Source organism: Lathyrus oleraceus, chromosome 1 (assembly GCF_024323335.1).
Source record: "Lathyrus oleraceus cultivar Zhongwan6 chromosome 1, CAAS_Psat_ZW6_1.0, whole genome shotgun sequence".
Taxonomy (NCBI): Eukaryota; Viridiplantae; Streptophyta; class Magnoliopsida; order Fabales; family Fabaceae; genus Lathyrus; species Lathyrus oleraceus.
The window spans coordinates 53,426,902-53,450,335 of NC_066579.1; the positions used below are offsets into that span (position 1 = coordinate 53,426,902).

General features: G+C 39.0%; 1 protein-coding gene across 1 annotated transcript; it reads right to left on the reverse strand.

The window, feature by feature from the left end:
* Positions 1 to 21,584: 21,584 nt before the first annotated feature.
* LOC127104590 (uncharacterized protein At3g17950) lies at positions 21,585 to 22,907 on the reverse strand. The gene is made up of 2 exons (XM_051041798.1): positions 22,562 to 22,907; positions 21,585 to 22,277 (listed from the first exon to the last, which is right to left on the reverse strand). Exons 1-2 carry the CDS (start codon positions 22,643 to 22,645, stop codon positions 21,777 to 21,779), a joined length of 585 nt encoding a protein of 194 aa, XP_050897755.1. The 5' UTR covers positions 22,646 to 22,907; the 3' UTR covers positions 21,585 to 21,776.
* Positions 22,908 to 23,434: the final 527 nt, after the last annotated feature.

Sequence of the window (23,434 nt, forward strand, 5' to 3'; positions counted from 1 at the left end):
CCTCAGAGAAGGGATCTCCACCTCAACTGGTAGGACTGCCTCCATACCATACACAAGGGAGTAGGGGGTTGCCCCGGTCGACGTACGTACTGAGGTACGGTATCCATGCAAAGCGAAAGGCAACATCTCGTGCCAATCCTTGTACGTAACGACCATTTTCTGCACAATCTTCTTGATATTCTTGTTTGCTGCCTCTACAGCGCCATTCATCTTCGGTCTGTAAGGAGAAGAATTGTGATGTTCAATCTTGAAATCTCTGCACAAGTCTTTCATCATTTTGTTATTGAGATTCAAACCATTATCAGTGATGATTCTCTCAGGAACTCCATAACGACAGATGATTTCTTTCTTGATGAACCGGGCAACCACTTGTTTGGTGACGTTGGCATAAGAAGCTGCTTCCACCCACTTGGTGAAGTAATCAATCGCGACCAAGATGAAGCGATGTCCATTAGAAGCAGTAGGCTCAATCCTTCCAATCATGTCGATGCCCCACATGGCAAACGGCCAAGGCGAGTTCATGACATTCAATGGGCTTGGTGGTACATGCACCTTATCAGCATAAATTTGACACTTATGGCATTTCCGAGCATACTGGAAGCAATCGGATTCCATAGTCATCCAATAATATCCGGCTCTCAGCAATTTCTTCGACATTGCATGACCACCAGCATGGGTACCAAACGAACCCTCGTGCACTTCTTGCATTAACATGTCTGCTTCGTGTCTATCCACGCATCTGAGCAGAACCATGTCAAAGTTCCTCTTGTATAGCACATCATCCTGATTCAGATAAAAGCTTCCAGCTAGCCTTCTCAGGGTCTTCTTATCGTTCTTCGACGCACCCTCAGGATACTCTTGAGTCTTAAGGAAGTTCTTGATGTCATAATACCACGGTTTATCATCAATAGCATTAACAGACTCGGCTGCAAACACATATGCAGGCCTCTCAAGTCGATTCACAACAACATGTGGCACATGATTCCACCAATGAACCTTTATCATGGAAGATAAAGTGGCCAAAGCATCAGCCATTTGATTCTCGTCTCGGGGGACGTGATACAACTTCACCTTCTTGAAGAACGTCAGTATTCTTCTGGTGTAGTCTCTATACGGAATCAAATGCGGCTGGTTTGTATTCCAATCTCCATTGACCTGATTGATCACTAGAGCTGAATCTCCAAATATATCAAGTGTTTTGATCCTCAGATCAATGGCTTCTTCTATCCCCATGATACAAGCCTCATACTCAGCTTCATTGTTGGTGACGTCGAATGTCAATCTGGCAGAAAAAGGTATATGAGCACCTTTGGGATTGATTAGCACTGCGCCAATACCATTACCGTTCATATTCACAGCCCCATCGAACATCAGTGTCCACTTGTCATCAGGATCCGGTCCTTCCTCGACAAGCGGCTCTTCACAGTCTTTCGTCTTTAGGTACATGATGTCTTCATCAGGGAATTCAAACATCATAGGCTGATAGTCATCGATCGGTTGCTCGGCAAGATAGTCGGACAAAATACTACCTTTGATGGCCTTCTGCGACGTGCACTGAATGTCATACTCTGTTAAGATCATCTGCCAACGGGCAACACGTCCGGTGAGAGCTGGCTTCTCAAAGATGTATTTCACAGGATCCATCCTAGAAATCAACAGAGTAGTATGGTTCAACATATACTGCCTTAGTCGGCGAGCAGCCCAGGCCAAAGCACAGCAAGTTTTCTCGAGCAGTGAATATCTTGTTTCACAGTCGGTAAACTTTTTGCTCAGGTAGTATATGGCATGCTCAACTGACTCTTCACCCCCACACAGAGAGAAACAAACAACCAGCCAGGTGAACAGATGAATAAATGCAAACATTAATGCAAACATAAATGCAAACAATAGACAATGAATGCAAACAGTAAATAATGAATGCAATAAATAAACACAGCACAAAGCAACCAAAACCCTAACCTAAAGAGCGCTAGGAGAGACTCGCTCAGGGAAGATGGACCAGCATAGGTCAACTTCTCTAGCGTCCCCAGCAGAGTCGCCAGCTGTCGCATCGCGCGAAAAACCGGCGGGAAAAGAAAGAACAACAGAGCCGCCACCGTGCGTTATTTATCCCAAAAGAGGGAAAGGAAACGCTCAGAGTAAACCTAGGAAAGAACATGGTCTCGCGACCAAAGAGAATGGGTTCGGGAGTCGGTTATGCGAAGGGAAGGTATTAGCACCCCTACGCATCCGTAGTACTCTACGGGATCCACGCACAATAGAAAGGAAAATTGGTTGCTAAACACTGCTCAAACTCACACACACTGGCTGAAAAGAGACAAAAGAGAACTGACTGAAACTGACTCGGCAGGATATCGTATCCTGGGCCTACTTAGTCTATCAGGCATAGACATCAGAGTCGAAGTAGTTCGGACTGGGGGAAACGACACATGCTCGCTAGGATATCGCATCCTATGCATACGTATCTTCTCGGACGAGAGAAGAATCAGAGCATTCGTAGCTCGGCTGACACGCACACAAACAAACACAGGCAAAGGCAAACGTGGAGCCTGAATGCCAATCACTGGACTTACATCAGCATCCGAACCAAAACACACACACTGGAACCCAAATGCCACTCGAGGGACTTATATCAGCTTCCAAGCACACAACAACATAACAAGTTAATAGGGAGTCGGGGACTCGAGCCTATAACTGTCAAGCACACACTCAAACAGACAGACAACAAATTGCTAAGGAGTCAGGCACTCGAGCCTAGCAACTGTCAAACAACACACACAAAAAAGAAAAAGGGCGCCCGGAGAGATCAGCTCAATCTCCTGCCTACATACTTCATCTGGTATGAAGATCAGGGCGATGTAGTTCCCCTACGCAGGGATACAGGACTAGCCTAACCAGATAACAGAGGGAGACACAACTAGGGAGACTACGACTCGAGCCTAGATGTTATCATGCAAAATCATCCCTAAGTTAAGGCTTCTAGCTAAATGGCACGAGGGCCAACCTATCCTAAGTATGGCTCACACAGGGAGCAAGCCACACACATTTAACTTGCACAGGAAGCAAGCCAAACTAATCCTAACTTGCACAGGAAGCAAGTCAAACAATCCTATCTTGCACAGGAAGCAAGTCAAACAATCCTACAAGCACAGATAGCACACGCTATACACAAACAAGTGGCTCAAACAAGGGTTAGGTTTTAGTCAAGGGGTCATATCAACCTCAACAAACAAACCTCTGGAATGGGGTGAATGTGCTCTTAACCTTGCCATTGAGGGGCTAAGGTGAAGCAGATGAAAGGATGAAGTGAGGATGAGACCTCACAGCTCTTATCCCTGGCCTGGGAGAGCTCAAGACAAGAATGTGTGGGTTCAGAAAGTGGGAACCCTTCTACACATTTAAAACTGACTCAGTTGTACAATTGTACAAGATCTTGGGTTTGTATCTGCAATGCATCAACACAGTGGTGTGAGCAAAGCAGATGACACACTGAATAGTGGGGGATAGATTGCATATCCCTACCTTCCACCAATTGCCTCTTCACTTAGGAGGTCTTTGACTCTATGCAAGGACAAAATTAAACAATCACAAACATTGCCTCTTAAGGAGGACTTCAGACAGTTGCCTGGCCAAGTAACAGACCAGGTCTTCCAGACTACATGAAGTAAAAGAGACATACCTCAAGCAAGTTGCTAAAAAGCAAAGCAAATCAAGTTCAGAGAACTTAAGCAACTAAAGTACCTGAAAAAGTCAAAACAATCAGCAAACAGTTCAAAAGTTTAAATCAAAAGGAATTGGTGAACAGTCAACACAGATGGTCAACTGTGCGAGGCATAAGACTCAAACACATGAGTCAAACCTACAAAACAAAGGTTAGCATATGATAAAACAATCAAGTTCAAACAAGTTTGAATGATCTTTGAGGCATTGGTGCTTAACCTGAAACAGGAACTCAATTGTAAGCTCAAAAGACCACTAGGACTAGCCTAGGGTCAAGGGTAAAAGAAAAAGTCAAAACAGCAAAGAAAAGTCAACCAGAGTCAAGGTCAAACATTCAAGACGCTATCACAATTGGGCCCACATTCAAATCATGCATTATTATCATTTCATACACAAAAGGATGCAAAGCATGGCAAAGGAAAGCACAAATAGGTCAACAGAATGACTTGCATCAAAAGTCAACCCAAACATTTTCAAAAATCATCAAATAAATCACACTCAATCCTAACATCTAACATGGTAGACATGTAAAATTTCATGGCATTTGGATGAGAGGAAGGCAGTCAATGAAAATCATGAAGTCAACACAATTTCAAGTAAGCACAATGAAAGTCAACAAGCACGGGTCAACTTCAAAAAATCAAAACAAATTGAAAACAGAAGAGAAATGAGTGAGATTAACACCAATGCAAAGCTCAAGGTGTCTAGTTATCACATATGAAATCTCATGGTCATACAATAAGATTTGAGAATTTCACAAAAGATTTGGCAACATGTATCACATAAAGTCAACAAATGACTAAGCATGGAAGAAAATTCACAATCAAATGGAAAACAGCATGGTTAATTCCAATAAAATTCATACACAAACTAGACATGTAATAGATGATTCATGCAAAATTTCAAGTTGTTTGGAGGCCAGGAGACATGTGAACAAAATTAGGGAAAATACATGATCATGGTATGACACCAAATGTAACACATAACTTCAAAAATTCATATCCAGCAAACCACAAATGGGAAATGCACAAACTCTATATGGAAACAAAGGTCAATGTGTCTAGTTTCATCACAAAAAATTTCAGGGGCAATGGATATGTCATGAGTATTTCACAAAAGGAATGGCACAATGTATCAATTTGGCATACATGTTAGGAAACCAATTATCAATTAAAATACAGCCAATGAAAAATTAATTAAAAATCACAATCAAATACTAGACACTCTCATGAACATGATGGAAAAAATCTCATGGTTTTTGGATGAAAATTGAGAAAGAAATGAATTATTGAAGATGAGTGATTAATTGAAACAACATGAACAAACAACATGGAACAATGGGTCAAACATGGTCAACAGCGTGGCAGTTTTGTAATTTTGGGCATCACTAAACTAAACTCTGCGTTTTGGGCAGAGGAAAGGAAATGTTCCTATTGGCTGATGGCCAATGGAACAGTACATGCGCCAACCAGCTTTCACTTTTCTGGGTTTCAACATAAACCCTAGGGTTTATGCAGTATGGCCAAGGTATCTTCATGCAAGCATCATCATAAAACAAAATTCGAGCAAGCAATCACAACAGCATGACAAGAACTACATCATGCAACATCAAAACACAAACAAACGAAACACAAGCTCATGCGAATTCTGGGCAGGGTAGGGTTTCCAAGTAACAGCATACATTCAACATCCTCATGCAATTTGAAATTTCGAAATGTCCAGAAATCCCAATCAAGTATACCAAAAGCATAAGCATACATCAAGCATCACAAATATGGTGTTCATTTCCATTAAAACAACTTAAACAAACCAAATCGAAGAAAAACATATTTGTTTAAGAAAATGAAAGTTCATATTTCTCCATCATGAGAGCACCATTTTGAATGAAACAAATTGCATAGAAACCAGCATACAAAGACCTACTTAATACATGGCATGGATTGGAGAATGGAGGTAGTTGAAAACCTACTTGTTTTTGAAGCAAGTTGTCAAACAGTGGTATTTTGGTGGTTATAAGCTCGAACAGGTGCTTCAAATGCTTGGAAATGATGAATGGTTGGATGACTTTAGCTCATTGATGCTTGGAAATCCACACACCATGATCTGCCATTGTCGAGCTTTGGAGAAAAACAGAGCGAGGCAGAGCTTTACAGGTGATGAATAATGCTTGAAAAAAGGTTCTAAATGTTGGTTGGATGATGAAGGATGCAAGGGTTGCTTGAGTTCTTTGAATGGTTTGTGCAGAAATTCAAATCGAGCCAAAGTGCAAGATGAGAGTGTGAGAAGTTTTCTGTGATGGCTGCTGCAATGTCTAGGTTCTGTGGTGTTTTGGACAGGGTTTTGAAAGATGCAAGTGAGGTGGTTGGAATAAATGAGGTTTGTTGTTGGTTTCTGTTGAAAGGCAGGATGGATGCTTGTTCTGCTGTTTTGATGACAGGAAAATGAGGTCCTTTGCCTGCTGCTAGGTTGTTGTGACAGGTTTTTAGAGGAATGGCCAAGTGAAGTTCAAATGCAAGTGGCAAGGGGTGATTTGGGAGGGTGTGACTGGTTTTTCATGGCAAGGTTGGTTTGTTGTGTTTGTAAGGTTTTGAAGGTGCAGTGTAGGGTTGGACTAGCTTGTGGCAAGGTTTGGACAGAAAATGCACAAGCAAGGTGAGTGGATTTTTGATGAGTGAAGTTCCTGATTTTCTCTCTGTGTTGCAATGTTGTCCCAGTGATTTTTTGATCATCCAAGGCCAAATAGCTAGGTCCAGTTTTTTAGAGGGTGTATGAAGTTGGTCTTGGTTTTTGGTAAATGCAAGTGGGAGGAGCTTGAATGAATGAGGTTAGGTTATGCCATGTTGGTTTGTAGCTGCCATGACAGAAAATGTTGGAGGGTATGGTGTGAGCAATTGCCAAGGGTTGTTCTTGCTGCAGACAGGTTTTTGATAGGCCCAAGCAAGGCAAAATGAGTGCAGTTAGGAGGAGTCTTTTTCTGCTGCAAAATGTGTTTCCTTTTTGATGAAAAAAATGGCTCTCTTGGTTCTCTTGTTTTTTTGTTTTGTTATGACAGGCAATGTGAAGCATGAACTGCTATTAGAAGTTGCTAATGTGGTTTGGAGTTTTGTAACTTTGGTCTTTTGGACAGAAAAAGAAATGCATACACATGATGTTTTTAGTGAATGAATGAAAAAAATGACTTGTTTCTGCCTTGGCCAGGGGGGATTTTTGTGGCTGCAGTTGGTGTTTTGTTTCTTTTTTGACAGAAAAAGGTGAGGAAAAAAAAGGTATTTGGTATTGTGCAGCCTTGGCTCTTAACAGTTTTTGACCGAAAAATTCGAATGCCCCCACAGCCAGGTCAGGTTTTTTAGGATATGAACAAATGGCTTTTGCTGCTATTACTGTCCTCCCATGACAGAAAAAATTGCCTGAATTCTGCTGTCTTGTATGCCAAGCATGGTCTATGGTTTTTGTGGGATGGGGTTGTACTTGCTCTGCACATTTCAAGCAGCCAGGGTATGGCCTCCTGTTGGTCTTGGCTGCACAATTAGGCTTCACATTGTGTTTCAATTGACAGCAAATCAGGCCTCTCCATGCTGTTTGCTGTTGCTTCAATTTTGAGGAGGAAAAGGCTAAGTGAGAGGATGAGGATTTGTGTGGTTGGAGGCTGCCAGTAGCATTTCCAAAGGATGAATAGGTGTACTGTTATGCAAAGCCAAGCCCAGTTTATCATGAGTTTTTTTGGCAGATCTCTCCAATGCAACAGCAAGGTGCCTCTTTCTTTTGAGGGTCAAACATGCTTCTTCTACTGTCAAATGGTTTTGGTCTGCTACTAGGGGATGGCCATGACAGAAAATGGTGATGATTTTGCTGTCATGGTACAAAGCATGACCATGTGGGATATGGTTGTTGTAAACATGTACTTTGGCCAATGTTCAAGTAAGCTAGCAAGGCCTTTTTTTGGTGGTTTTTATGCTGCTAAATGAAGCTTCAAAATGACAGCAAATGATGGTTTAGATTTCTGTTTCCATAGTACAAATCATGGTATGGTGGAATGTATGGACAAGCATGGTTGAATTTGTACTTTCCTTACAATTCAAGCAACCAAGTATGGATTCATGATGGGTGCAAGTACTGCATATTTTGACTTTGCAAACACATTCTAAATGACATTTCTGAGCTGTTCCAATTGGCCAAATGTCAAAAAAATGTTTATATCAAAAAGTCAACTCTTGGTCAAACTTGCATTTAAATGAGAAAAGTCAAAATATGCCATTTTGATTGGTGAAGTTTTGGTTCATGAAATTTATATTTTTGGAAAGAGGGGATCAAATGTGACTTGTAGGAAAAAACCCCACCAAAATTGGCCAAACGGTTTGAGAGATATGGCCTTCTGAAGTTCAAGATTTTCTGAAATCGATTCGATCATAACTTGCCAACCACACATGGGAATTAAGAGTTCTTGGACTTTTTGGAAATGGGAGAACAAGATCTTCAACTTTCATGTTGGGCAAAAATTCATTTGAGGCTTGTATCATGATGTAAGTTTGAGGATCAAGACTTTCCATTTATGGCAGGTTTCAGTTACAGGCCCAGTTTCTATTTTGGGAAATTTTTGATCTGGCTTCAAATTCTTCCATGATGGTGTTTGGCATGATGTATGATGACTATTTGGACATGAATGAACCCTCACAAACCGATTCCAATCATCCAATCACTGATTAAATGGACAGTTGACTTTTAGGGTTTCTGACTGATTATGCATTGACTGATGACTTCCAAACCCTAATTCCTTGAGGACTTGACTTCAAATGATGTCCCAAGTTGTATGAACTCTTGATTATTGATCATGGTGCCCAAATTCCACAAGAATGACCACCATCCACTGCTTTGACTGACAGTTGACTTTTTTAGGGTTTTTGACTGTCTGTGTGTGAACTGATGACCTCTGAGCCTTCAATCCTTGACTTGAACACTTCAAATAGAACTCCAAGCCATGTGAACTTGTTGGACAAACCTCAAGGCCTTGATTCAATGAGAAATTCCTTTGCTTGCTTGGTTGACTGATCAGGAGATTAGCTTGACCTAATTCTTGATTGCTTGCTCTTGAGGCAACTGAGGGACAATGCAAATGCTATGCAATGGATCATGATATGTTATGACCTAGTATGAAAATGTTTGCATAATGATAGGTGCAAATTTGAGGTGCTACAAAGACACCTAGAAATATGAGAGGGAGAGAGAGAGAGAGAGAGAGAGAGAGAGAGAGAGAGAGAGAGAGAGAGAGAGAGAGGGACAAGCTAAGTTGAGACTGAGTGAAGGACCCAACTCTATTCCCCCGTTCAATCCATGTCATGGGCTGAGTGTACTTGGACCCAAGGGCCTCATTCCTATTCACACGCACATTGCCTTGTATACCTCTATCTGAAATAAAAATAAAAACAATTTTTCCATTGCACTTTGGGCCTTGCGCCTAGTTGCTATCTGATCGGAAAAATAGCAAGTGTACTATTTTTACCGATGTAGTAATAAGGAGTTTATTTCCCAGTATCGATCTCAAGGATTGCGTAGGAATTACTTACTTTAATTCGATTCTATCAGAACAAAAATATAATGGTTGTGTTGTTTTAGAATTTAGAATAGTAACACGAAAATAGTAAAAATAATTGATTAAGATAAAAGATGCTAGGATGAGTGGTTGAGTTAACCGGTTATGAATTAGTCCCGATTTCCTTAATACATATGATACATTCAATCTCCTAACCTCAGAATGTTCTTACTTAAGTCCTTAAGGAAGAAACTATTAAACTACCAATTCTTACTCAAATGTCCATTCAATTAATCATTGGTTTTAATCAGACAAAATATCAAGGTTTACGGTGATTTATGAAAGGTTCTAGTCCTAGATGATGCATTCATAAACCCAATTGTGTGAAAACCCTACCAATCACAATCCTGTTATTGGAAGTCATAGATTAATTCATATTTGTCCGATACAAAAACATAATAACATCACACAATTGAATTGAAATCCATAACATAGTAATCAAGGAATCATTCGTTCACATTCATAGCATACGATAACATCAGGACCACCCCCTAGCATCAGGGGGTTTAGCCTCCCATAGTACTTAAAGAATTCATAAAGGAAAGATTAAACATTACAAAGAATTAGGAGAGTTTGATCTTCAATGGTGGCTACCCTTGAATCTCGCCGTCTTCGAATCCGTCGTATTCGCTATCTCCTCCACTGTAATGCTTTCGTTCGTCTGTCAAAAGGTGCCTTCTTCTTTCTCTTCCAAGCCTTCTTATAGCTTCAGATGAATTTCCTCCAAGCAAAAGGTCCAAACTACCCTTAATGAGCAGAATCGGTTCACAAAGCAAAAATTAGGTTTTCCAAGCTGCGTCCAATCAACACGGCCGTGTGGTGGCACACGGGTGGCCGTGTTGTTCTTCATAATTAGTTATTTTCAGCACAAGCTACAGTGGCAACAACACGGGCCGTGTTCCTCCACACGGGTGCCCGTGTTAATGCACTGTTTTAATCAACACGACCGTGTGGTGGCACACGGGTGCCCGTGTTGATCTCTGTTTTTCTGCTCCCATTCTGCTCTGCCTGATCAACAACACGGGCAGTGTTGTGGCACACGGGTGCCCGTGTTGACATGCTGTTTCTTCATATTTTTGCCTTTCAGAGTGTCCATAACTTCACCATTCTTGCTTTTAAACCTGTGCAATGGTCTGTAACAATGACACTACCAAACGAAGCATAAACGAGATCTTTTTGACATAGACTTGTAATCGAATGCAATGCGATACCAAACCACCAAAACATGATAATTGACTCCAAAGCAACTGAAAACAAACATAAATCTTACCAAAGTGATGAAAATATGTCGGATTAACGGTGGGAATTCAATGGAAATGGTGACCGATCACAACCCCAAACTTGTCTCATTGCTTGTCCTCAAGTGATGTATTGAGTCCAAACAAAGGTCACCCCGACTTCATTTTCCACAATGCAACCTAGTCTTTCACCATTTGTGTTCTTCCTTTCCAATCGAGTTTCAGGTCTCTCCGATTCAGGCAGTTTACCACATTTCCACCTCAGAAACCTCTTCACCTGCAAGCTTTTCACACACTCACAATATCTCTCAGGGTTAGGTGTGTACACTCACAACACAGTATGCAATACCAAACTCTTAACTTTGAATACATTCTACTGTCACTACCACAGCAGATTCCACACACTTTTTGAGGTCTTTTTAGGTTGTAACGGAGCTTGGGTACGGTGGGATAAACAAAAAAATTGGATAACAAAGGGTTTTGAACTCGGTAGTCATGTTGTGTGATTTTTCTTTCTCTTTTTTCTCGTGCATCACGTATACTCTGGGGGTTAATTTCACTCTTTTTGACTCTTTTTCTACTCAAATTTTCCGAGCATTTTATATCTGTTAGAGTCTTAGGTCTCGGCAAGTGCATTTTTCTCTTTTGTTTTTCTTTTCTTTTTTTTTCTTTTCTTTTTTTTTTCTTTTTTTTCTTTTAAAGAAAATACATACTATTTTTCTTTTTGTATGATCTCATATTATGCACTTGCCTTCTCTTTCAAGATTTCCACCCCAAACTTAGTTTTATTGCACATCTTGCAATTCACACAATCATACCGAGTTATGACACAAAAGGAAGTGAATGATTAAAAGTTAACAGGGGGTTTATGATGAATAATGCTTAAACGTTAACATGGGGTTTACGATGAATAAAATGGCTAAGGCTCAACGGGGTTTACGAAGGGAAACATACATATAGGGATGGCTAGAAAGGCCCTGGCTAAACAAACAACTTGCCTCAGTGTGTGTTGTCATGCTGTGACGTGTCAACAGGACATACGCAAAATCAGAGTGATAAAGTCATACCTGGCTGAACTCTCATGTTGATATTTCGTGTTTGGCTTTTTGTGATCTCACCATGTTGGTTAGCTTGCAAGCTCTGAAGTCTCCTCGTGTTATGTGGTTCTTTTCTGACTTGGTCTTTCCATACCGCTCTCTTGGTCCGGTGTCCCTAAATTGTGTCCGACTTCTTTTCTCAAGGTTGCATCAACTTCCGGGGTGCCTTATCAGCCTAAGTTTGAGGGGTGTCTTTCATCCACTACCATTTATCCCGGATTCGTCCAACCATTTCTCATCACTCTGTACACACAAGTCAACAACGAAAACAAACAAAAACAATACGACGACAACAAAAACAAAAGCAATGGAAATAAAACATGAAAGGAAAAACTCCCCCTACACCTGAACTAAACATTGACCTCAATGTTTAAATCCAGATACAAAGGACTCACAGCGACTACTGTTGGTTTACTGCACTTGTGTGGTTTCCTTCCATTTGGAGGTGTTTGTGACTTTGCCCTTTTAATTCTCCTCCTCCCCTACACAAAATTTTAGCACACACAAAGAAAAAGAAAAACAAAATAAATTAGAAATCAAACGCGTGGGTTGCCTCCCACGAAGCGCTTCGTTTAACGTCGCATGGCTCGACGGTTCATTTCCCTTATTATGGGGGGTATTTCAAGTTCAAAACCTTGTTGCACCTCTTGTCTACAACTCGGACGTTGTCTCTTTTATCTATCCAAGTGTGGACTCCTTTGTGCCACGATTCCTTTTTAACTATCCTTTCAGTGTTAGGAATCTTTCCGTTTAGGGTGGCTACTGGCAGTGGTGAGACTTTGATAGTATTCAATGTCCTGATTAAGCCTACTTGATACTGAGATTCTGTATCTTCCTCCACCTCCTGGTCTTCAATAGCATTCAATGTTATTTCCTTGTTGTGAACTTTCAAGGTTAACGTGCACTCATCCATGTCAAGCTTGCATCGACTCGTCTTCATGAAAGGTCGACCCAGAATGATGGGTGCCTCATTGTCTTCAGGTATGTCCAGGATTACAAAATCGACTAGGAAAGTCAAGTCAGCTATTGTTACCAGCACATCTTCAACTATACCATACACATCCTTTCTTGAGTGATCCGCAAACTTCAGATTGGTCTTTATATCACTGATATTTTTAATACCCAGCCTGTGATAGATCGATAATGGCATCAGATTCACACTAGCTCCAGAATCTATCAGTACCTTTTTGAAGGTTCTTTCTTTGATTGTGCAAGGTATTGTGACGGTTCCTGGATCCTTTTGTTTGTTAGGAATGTTCTGCTCCAGGGAGTTTGCATTATATTGTTCCTTACCGGATACCTGTTCTTCAGTGGTTGGTTTCTTTTCAGCCATTACCTCTTCCACGAATTTCTTGTACATGGGCATCCTTTCAAGTGCTTCAAACAAGGCCATATGACCCTCAATCCTTTTAAACATTGTCATGAATTTCTCCAAGTCTGACTCACTAGGTTCCTTCTTTGTCACTCTCTGAGGGTAGGGCAACTTAATCACCGGTTTAGTTCCTTTTGTAGTTTCTTCTTTAGTCGGCTCGCTCGGTGATATAATTTTTTTCTTTTTAGCAACCTATTTCTCTGTCGTCGTGACAGTATTAACATTCTCCTGACCTCTCGGATTTTGAACTGTTTCATTTGGTAGGGAACCTGGTGTTCGAGAACTTGCCGGTTGCTGTGCTATCTGCTCCAGCTGAACTTCGAGATTCCTTAGGGAGGCGGTGGTATTTTTATGATTGTTTCTAGTTTCTTCTTCAAATTGCATATTTTGAGCTGCCATCTTTTCAATTGCGATCTCCCAATCTGCCTTCTTAGGGACCTGTTGTTGCTGTTGCTGATATTGGTTTTGATATTGACCTTGTACCTGCTGTTGCACATTCCCGTTCTGATCCTTCCATGCAAAGTTGGGGTGATTCTTCCACCCCGGGTTGTATGTGTTGGAGTAGGGATTGTTTTGCTTTAAAAACTTTATATCTTCTATCTGTTGTGGTGTTGCAAAGCAATGAACAATATTATATGGTCCATTACAAATGCCACACACATCGTTTGGTGCCTGTTGTACTTGAGCCACTTTCTGAGCACCTATGTTTAGTGCCTTCAACCTTTTCTCCACCTCTGCAGCAACTGCTTCTTCAATTTTTACCTGTTTGTTTGTTTCAAGCTTCAAATCAATTATCGTAGATTTGCTTGACACCCTATCATACAACTCTAGATGCTCATTTGAGGCAATTGCTTCAATTATCTTCTTCATACCGGTGGCTGTTGCAAAGTTGGCTGAGCCACCAGCTGCTGAATCAAGGATTTGTCTCGTTTGAATTCGAAGACCATTGACAAACATTTGCATTTGTTCAGTTTCATCCATGTTGTGAGTAGGACAAGCCACTAGGATTCTCTTGAATCGTTTGTAGGTATCTCCTAGTGACTCACCCTCCTTCTGTTTGAAGTTTAGGATTTCATATCTTTTCCGCAATGACACAGATGCGGGAAAATACTCCTGCAAGAATGCTGTTTCCATGTGCTCCCATGTAGTGATACTACCAGCAGGTAAGGAATATAACCACTCTTCAGCCTCATCTGCTAAAGTGAATGGGAACATACGAAGTCAGATTGCTTCTTCGCTATGTCCAGGCATTTTCAGTGTTGCGCTCATGGTTAAAAATCTTTGCAGATGCTTGTTGGCATCTTCATTCACTCTTCCAGAGAAGGACCGTCTTTCGAGTTGATTAATGGTGCTGGGATGCAGCTGAAATTGGTCGACATTAACCGGTTGGTTTACAATTGTCATACGACCACCCGGAGTGTTGGTTCCACCATAATCACCGAGAAGTCTCTCTGGTGGTGGTGGTGCTGGTGGGTTTGCAGCCATGATTTCAGGAACTGTTTCCGCTTCTGAATCTGAATTCTCTGAATGCACTGAAACAACTTCCTCGTCTGCTTTCTCTGCTAATTCCAGTTTTTCTCGCTTGGCTTGTCTCAGTCTAGCGCGAAGAGTTCTTTCTGGTTCTGCGTCAAAAGAAAAATCCGCTGAGGTCTTACCTCGCATAAACTAGTTAGACAAATATTAGACTTGAATAACAAGATTGTCATATATAAACTTTTAGTTGGCGAGAAACAAAATTTCGATAGAATAGAAATTAAAATATGTAGTTTGGCAATCCCCGGCAACGGCGCCAAAAACTTGATCGGAAAAATAGCAAGTGTACTATTTTTACCGATGTAGTAATAAGGAGTTTATTTCCCAGTATCGATCTCAAGGATTGCGTAGGAATTACTTACTTTAATTCGATTCTATCAAAACAAAAAGATAATGGTTGTGTTGTTTTGGAATTTAGAATAGTAACACGAAAATAGTAAAAATAATTGATTAAGATAAAAGATGCTAGGGTGAGTGGTTGAGTTAACCGGTTATGAATTAGTCCCGATTTCCTTAATACATATGATACATTCAATCTCCTAACCTCAGAATGTTCTTACTTAAGTCCTTAAGGAAGAAACTATTAAACTACCAATTCTTACTCAAATGTCCATTCAATTAATCATTGGTTTTAATCAGACAAAATATCAAGGTTTACGGTGATTTATGAAAGGTTCTAGTCCTAGATGATGCATTCATAAACCCAATTGTGTGAAAACCCTACCAATCACAATCCTGTTATTGGAAGTAATAGATTAATTCGTATTTGTCCGATACAAAAACATAATAACATCACACAATTGAATTGAAATCCATAACATAGTAATCAAGGAATCATTCGTTCACATTCATAGCATACGATAACATCAGAACCACCCCCCTAGCATCAGGGGGTTTAGCCTCTCATAGTACTTAAAGAATTCATAAAGGAAAGATTAAACATTACAAAGAATTAGGAGAGTTTGATCTTCAATGGTGGCTACCCTTGAATCTCGCCGTCTTCGAATCCGTCGTATTCGCTATCTCCTCCACTGTAATGCTTTCGTTCGTCTGTCAAAAGGTGCCTTCTTCTTTCTCTTCCAAGCCTTCTTATAGCTTCAGATGAATCTCCTCCAAGCAAAAGGTCCAAACTACCCTTAATGAGCAGAATCGGTTCACAAAGCAAAAATTAGGTTTTCCAAGCTGCGTCCAATCAACACGGCCGTGTGGTGGCACACGGGTGGCCGTGTTGTTCTTCATAATTAGTTATTTTCAGCACAAGCTACAGTGGCAACAACACGGGCCGTGTTCCTCCACACGGGTGCCCGTGTTAATGCACTGTTTTAATCAACACGACCGTGTGGTGGCACACGGGTGCCCGTGTTGATCTCTGTTTTTCTGCTCCCATTTTGCTCTGCTTGATCAACAACACGGGCAGTGTTGTGGCACACGGGTGCCCGTGTTGACATGCTGTTTCTTCATATTTTTGCCTTCCAGAGTGTCCATAACTTCACCATTCTTGCTTTTAAACCTGTGCAATGGCCTGTAACAATGACACTACCAAACGAAGCATAAACGAGATCTTTTTGACATAGACTTGTAATCGAATGCAATGCGATACCAAACCAACAAAACATGATAATTGACTCCAAAGCAACTGAAAACAAACATAAATCTTACTAAAGTGATGAAAATATGTCGGATTAACGGCGGGAATTCAATGGAAATGGTGACCGATCACTATCCACACACCCCTTATCCATTGTTGCTTTCAGCATCCCCTAGCAGCATGAATTTTATTTTTTTATATCTTTAGGAATTTATTTTTTTCTCCTTAATATATCAAAATGGAATCTTAGTTCCAATTAGGATTTTAGTCTTAGCTAATTCGGATTCACATTTCTTAATTTGAATTAGATTGAAGGTTAGGGATATAAATTAGGGTTTCATTGTATTAATCTTGATTTCTCTTCCTTTCTTTCTCTTTAAAACTTCATGACATCAATGAGGATCATTTTTTGGGTTGCTTAGTTTGTATGAATTATGTGGCCTAGCTTTTCTTGCATGATCCCCTATTTTGATTTGATTAATTGATTAAATGCATTTTAGTCAATTAATTAAGTCATTAACTTTAGGATATTCACCACAGTTGTAAATAATTTTTATCATCTAATTGTACGATCAAAACCCGAGTGTAGGATGTTAAACATATGCATGACAACATTAGGTTAGGCACCATTTGGTTATGTAAGAGAAGTCAGTGTTTGCCTTGAAAATAGTAAATCCACTTTCCCTTAGTCATGTCTTAATTTTGATTACATTTCATTTGATTTTGGATGGTTTCTTGAATGATTTATTTTCACTTCTTGATTGATCCACACGTGTTTATGGTTTAATTATGTATGGTGTAAAATTTCCCATATTCGGGAAAATGCACCTAACTTCCATGAACATGTAATAATTATATCACTTTTCATTTGCTTTCCTTCCATATTCATTCGCTAACTTAGAAGTAACCAAAAGCAACCTAAAAAGAACCTTTCTTCAAAAGAACAAAAATAAACTTGATTTAACGTCAAGTCATTTTGAAAAATCTTTTCATGATAAAACAGAGGAATAAGGATTGGACACTATTGTAGAGCTCCATGTTCAAAACTTCATATTCCATATTAAAACATGTTAATCAATTGAATTTAGTCAGTTCTAATTGACTTAGTTCGCTACACATCTTTCACAAGACTTAGAAGAAAAAGGATGAAGATTTAGACCTTATCTCCCCGAACATTCTGACACTGTTGTAGAGCTCTCTGTCTGAATATTCGTCTTCAGAATAAAACCAATCACAACCAATCAAATCCAATTTTATCGCCTTAGAGCATTCAAAATATTTTCATAAAGGGCATGTTATTTCCATTCTACCGCGATACAAACAACGCTTAACCTCCCACGCGTGAGTATACAAGCAAAGTTTAATTGCTAGAACGTGAACGTTAACATCGTTCAATAAAATCTTCCATAAATACTTATTTTCTACCATGAATTAAGAAGCTATGATTTTCTCATTTCACTATGGGAATGCGTAGGCACGTGATTTTGAAATCTTGGCGAGCACATTAATTAAAAACACCCATCTGCGTAAAACAATCACAATGGTTTCCGTTGAGTACAACGGATGTGAATGATGCTAATACCTTCCCCTTGCATAATTGACTCCCGAATCTGCTCTTGGTTTCAATGATCATACCTTTTCCTGTTTATTCGAGAGTTTTATTGATATTTTCCCTTTTCTTTAGAATAAATAAAGTTCGATGGAGAGTATGTATTTTTCGCGATGTGACAAGTTTGTTGGAGGGTATGGATTGTTGTTGTTGAAATAAGTGAGACTAAGAGACATTTAGATTAAACTGTGTTTCTTGAAAAGCACTGCGAAGACATTATTATATATAGAGAGATTACAACTAATTACGTGATATAGTCGATGTGAGACTATTCTATATACAAATATTCTTAACACTATATATTTACAAATATTAACATTCCCCCTCAAGCTTGAACATATAAGTCAAATGCACCAAGCTTGTTACATGTATAATTAGTTATAGGGCTTTGTAGGGATTTTGTAAACACATATACTAATTTATCATTAGGGTTGATAAAGCTTGTGACGATGTCGCCTGACTCGATCTCTCTCTGACAAAGTGGCATTCTATCTCAATATGTTTGGTCCTCTCATGGAAGACGTGTTTTGAAGCAATGTATAATACAACTTGATTATCATAAATAAGTGTCATTGGTCTTGCTTCTTTAATTTGAAGTTCTTTGAGCAACTGTTTTAACCAAATAAGTTCACACGTTGCCATTGCCATGACCTTATACTCTGCCTCAGCGCTTGATCTTGCAACTATATTTTATTTCTTACTTTTCCAGGATATAAGGTTTCCTCCAACAAGTACACAATATCCAGAGGTGGATCGTCTATCAATGGGCGATCCTACCTAATCAGCATCGCATTATCCAACTATTTGAGTATGTCCTTTATCTTCATACACAAGAACCTTTCCTTGAGAATATTTGATGCATCTCAGAATTTGGATAACAACTTCCATGTCTTCCTGACAAGGGAAATTTAAGAACTGACTTACCACACTAATTGCAAAAGAATTATCCGGACGAGTGACTGTGAGATAATTCAACTTTCCAACTAATCTCCTATATATTCCTGGGTCAGATAGAGGTTCCCTTTGATTGGGTAGAAGTTTGACACTTGGATCCATAAGAGTATCAGCTGGTTTAACATTCAACAACCATGTTTCTTCCAAAATATCCATAGCATATTTCCGTTGGGAAATCACCAAACCATCTTTAGATTGGGCCACCTTAAATCCCAAGAAGTAGCGGAGTTTACCAAGATCTTTTGTTTGAAATTGATTCGAGAGATGTTGTTTCACCTGGCGTATTTCCTACTTATCACTACCAGTTATGACGATATCATCTACATACACAATAAGATAGATGCACCCTTGGGCTGAGTGACGATAAAAAACAGAATGGGTAGCTTCACTATGAACCATACCAAACTGTTGTACTACAATGTTGAATCTGCCAAACCAAGCTCTCGAAGATTGCTTAAGACTATAAAGAGACCTGTGTAGCCTACAAACCATATTCAATGACTCCCCCTGAGCAACAAACCCATATGATTGCTCCACTTATACTTCCTCTTCAAGATCACCGTGTAAAAAGGAATTTTTGACATCAAGTTGATGAAGAGGCCAAGGACGAATGACTGTGATGGCTAGAAGAAGTAAGCTACAGGCGAGAAGGTATCACTATAATCCAACCCAAAAATTTGAATGTATCCTTTGACTGCCAAGCAAGCTTTAAACCGATCGATCTTACTATCTGGTCCAACCTTCATTGTATAAAGTCAACGACAACCTACTAAAGATTTCCCAAGGGGTAGAGGAACCAGTTCCCGAGTATCATTACTTTGAAGAGAACACACTTCATCAATCATTGCTTGCCTCCACTCAGGGTGAGATAATGCTTCACCTGGAGTTTTAGGAATAGAAACATAAGACAAAGAAGACAAACAAGTATACTACAAATGGGAAAGACGATGATAATGTAAATCAATATAATGCGGAGAAGGATTTCGTGTTTGACGTATACATTTTCGAATGACAATCGAAAGATCAACCTCGAGTAGCAAGATCAGATCCGATGATGGCGAAGGCGAAGGCGTTGGAGGAGAGTCTACAATGACCTCAGGGATAGGTACGACAAACGTTTGTTGACGATGCTGATATATTTGAAGTTGAGGAGAAGTAGGGGGTCAACTGTAGGGGTATTTAGTGTGTTAGGTTCCTTGGAATGACGAGGAATAATGACAGATGGGACTTCCAGAAGATGTGTGAGAGTACTTTCCTGAAGGGGTTTTAGAGTTACTTGGCTGGACTCGAAAAATGGGACAGACTCAAAGAAGGTGACATCGGCTGATAGGAGGTATCATTGTAGAGTATGTGAATAGCAACGATAGCCCTTTTGGGATCGATGATAACCAAGAAAGACACATGTGATTGATCGAGCTGATAGTTTTTTGAAATGTCGTCAAAAGTGTTGTTGGAACAGTAACATCGACAATGGTGACAAAGTGGTTACTGGAGAATTTTGAAAAGTGAGAGGCAAATCGGAGTGATAACACGGTTTGCAAAAAAAATTCTCACCGGAAGACAGTGGATCAACCGGGTAAAGCACGACGAAGAAAGAATTGTCTCTTAGTAGACTCTGATACCATGTTGAAATAAGTTAGACTAAGAGATATTTAGATTAAATATTGTGTCTTGAAAAGCACTACAAAGACATTATTATATATAGAAATATTACAACTAATTACATGATATAGTCGATGAGAGACTATTATATATACAAATATTTTTAACACTATATATTTACAAATATCAACAGTTGCCATTAAACATTGAAATTTGAAACTGGGAAAACATATCCCATAAAAACAAATCACTTCAGAATAACAAATGGAGCATGTTTTTCATCAAAATAGATTAAAAAAACTTACTTATTTGTCCATGATTATCATTTCAAATTGCTCATTGTTGTTGGAGACAACCGACCATTTATGGTGTACTTTTACAGCAACCTTCTACAGTTTTTTGCTATCGGTGACATCTCTGATCTTCTCAAGTGGTCTGGTCGGGAAGGATCAAAGGAAGAAAACGTAAACAGGAGCAACTTGAGTTTAATGGGTATGGATATAAGAGAGAGAAAAGGGAAGAAGTGGAGCAGGAGTCTGTATATACAGAGTAAACATTAGGCAATGGAAATTTAAGATAGAGGAAATGATTGATTTGTCTTGAGAGCAGGCGATAGGTCTGCTGTAAAAAAGAAAATTAAAAAAAAAAGCCTTCCTGTTAGAAAGACAACTTCATTGTGTAAAAAAAATAAATAAGGATCGGTTGGTTGTCACATTAGCTTTAGGGGCAAAATAGATATTTCCATACCATAAGATATTCTTATATTGATAGATATATAAATGATCCACGAAGACAAATGGTGCTACACAAGATATTCTCCAAAACAACACAAAATTTGACTCTTTAAACTATTATATTTACTTTAGTTTTAAATATACTTATTGAAAATTCAACAATCGAAAAAATGCTGAAATTAATTAGAAGATTGAAGACAAAATGATATCCAAAAAATGCAAGAAGACAATTTTGAGTTTGGCTCACTATTTTGGGCCATGGATTGGTCTCTATTATTTTCCATCAAACCTATCATTGTCATTTTTATGAAGGGAAAGACTAATAATTATGTAAATACAAATCATATGAGAATCGACTACAACAACATTTAATATGGTGAAGTGTAAAAATAATTGAAATGAAATATTTTTTTAAATGATTCTTTTGTCATGAAAAAAGAAACAAAATATATACTTATGCTCATTTCATTAATCATTTTGATCATAAAAGTTGACTACTAGTACCATTTACATGGTTACATCAAAAGAATAAAAAGGAAAAACAAAAAGGTAACAAAAGGTAAAAGCCAAACCTTGCTTTTTTGCACATAAACCACAGACAAAAAGAATCTTAATTTACCAATGAAGTAACAATCAAACAAACATAAAAAATTAACGAAAAATATTAAATAAATAAATCCACATATTTTTTAATTTTGGAAAAATATATATAAAAACGAAAAATTCAATAACTAAGAAACACCTATCCAGCACCGCCGCTGCATATTCCGGCGAGTGACACCGGAAACCTATTACAAAGACTCTCCGCCGGCGATTCTCCGTTGCCAACATCTTCCACCGGTGGAAGAACCCTCCCATCAGCAAAAAGCACTCTCCCGCCGTTCCTCTGCGGCTGGTCAGCCTCAGCCACCATCCCCTCAAGCTCCGCCGCCGTTTCGTAAAATGCGCCGTCGCCAAACCGCCGCTCCACCTCCAAAAAATCTCCGAGCGAAGCCGGTCTTGCGTCACTGTCCCTACACAGCTGCCACCACTTTCGTCGCCGTTCCGCCGCCACCGATGCGGCGGCGGCGGCCCTTTTCTTCTTTTTGTTAGACGCATTCCTAATGGATCCACCGGCGCAGGCTCCGGCGTCAGAATGTGATTCCCGGTGCTGTGATGGGACTCTGAATGCAATCGCCGGAAAACTCACTCCCATTAGTGTCCCTAATGTTGTGCTTCTATCATGAAAAAATGATCCTGTGGACTGAAAAATTCACAAACCCAAATGAAAAAGATTAAAAATTTAAACTAATTCGTGAAAAAAGATTGAAAATTTAGATTCTTCAAATTTTGGGTTGTTGAAAAAATGACCAAGTTTATTGATTGAAAAAAGAGTTCTTTTGTTTTTGAGAAATTTGAGAGTATTGTGTAAAAAGAGTGAAAATTTAGATTCTTAGAATATTGGGGTGTTGAAAATGAAGAGAAAGTATTGAGAAATTTAAGTTTGATGATGTTGATTAATGGATAATGGATAATGAAAATTGATACCTCAGTGTCAAGATCAGAGGAAGAAATGGAAGAGATGGAGGGTGAAGATGGTGGTGGAACCAAATCATTAGCTGGATCTAGCATTGTTGTTGTCTTGTGGATTTGTGGTGTGTGAGAGAATGATGGATTTTGAAGGTTTTAGGGGAGAGGAATTAGTGGAAATATGAATGTGTTGAGTTTATGGTTTTTATATGTATTAATCAATCATGGTTTGTGACTTGTGAGTGAATGAATGGATGAGAGAAGAAATATTGGGAGATCCATGAAAAAAGGAATGGACTGTGTTTGAAATGATTATATTATATTATTGCTACACAGCTTGTGTCAAGTGTTTCAACTTTAGAACGAAGGTGATGTCAAAAGCTTATAACTAGAGCTCTTAAAATGTCGGATCTCGGTCGATCCACGAATCAAATATTTTATTCCGGATTGAATCGTAAAAAAAAAATTTAAAATATAAAAGTTTCTTAATTCATTTTATGCATTATTCGAGCATTACATGAAAATACAAAAATACTCTCGGTTTTTGAATTTAAATTTCCGAACGTATCATGAGTAAATAGATCTTTGACTTAACATTAAAAAATTATGGAAATGCATATTTATAAATATTTTGAAGATGTATCTCCGTACGGTATTGATTCTTAAATGCTCGGAACCCTTCTTCTTCCTCATTTATAAGAAAACACAAAAAAAAAATCTCAAACTCTATCACCTCAGATTCTTTCAAAATCAATCAATCAAGTTCAAAGCTTCTTCCATCAACATCAAGTACATCGAAGACATCATTCAACACTGAAGTAAACTCTCAATTTGTAAGTTTTTGATTGTTAGATTTTTTTTTTTGAGTTTTTGTATAAATGAGCAGAAATT

Coding starts and splice junctions, on each gene's coding strand:
- LOC127104590 (XM_051041798.1), bottom strand. CDS start 22,645: ATGCTAGATCCAGCTAATGATTTGGTTCCACCACCATCTTCACCCTCC. Junction 22,278..22,561: donor CCTCTGATCTTGACACTGAG/GTATCAATTTTC, acceptor TGAATTTTTCAG/TCCACAGGATCATTTTTTCA.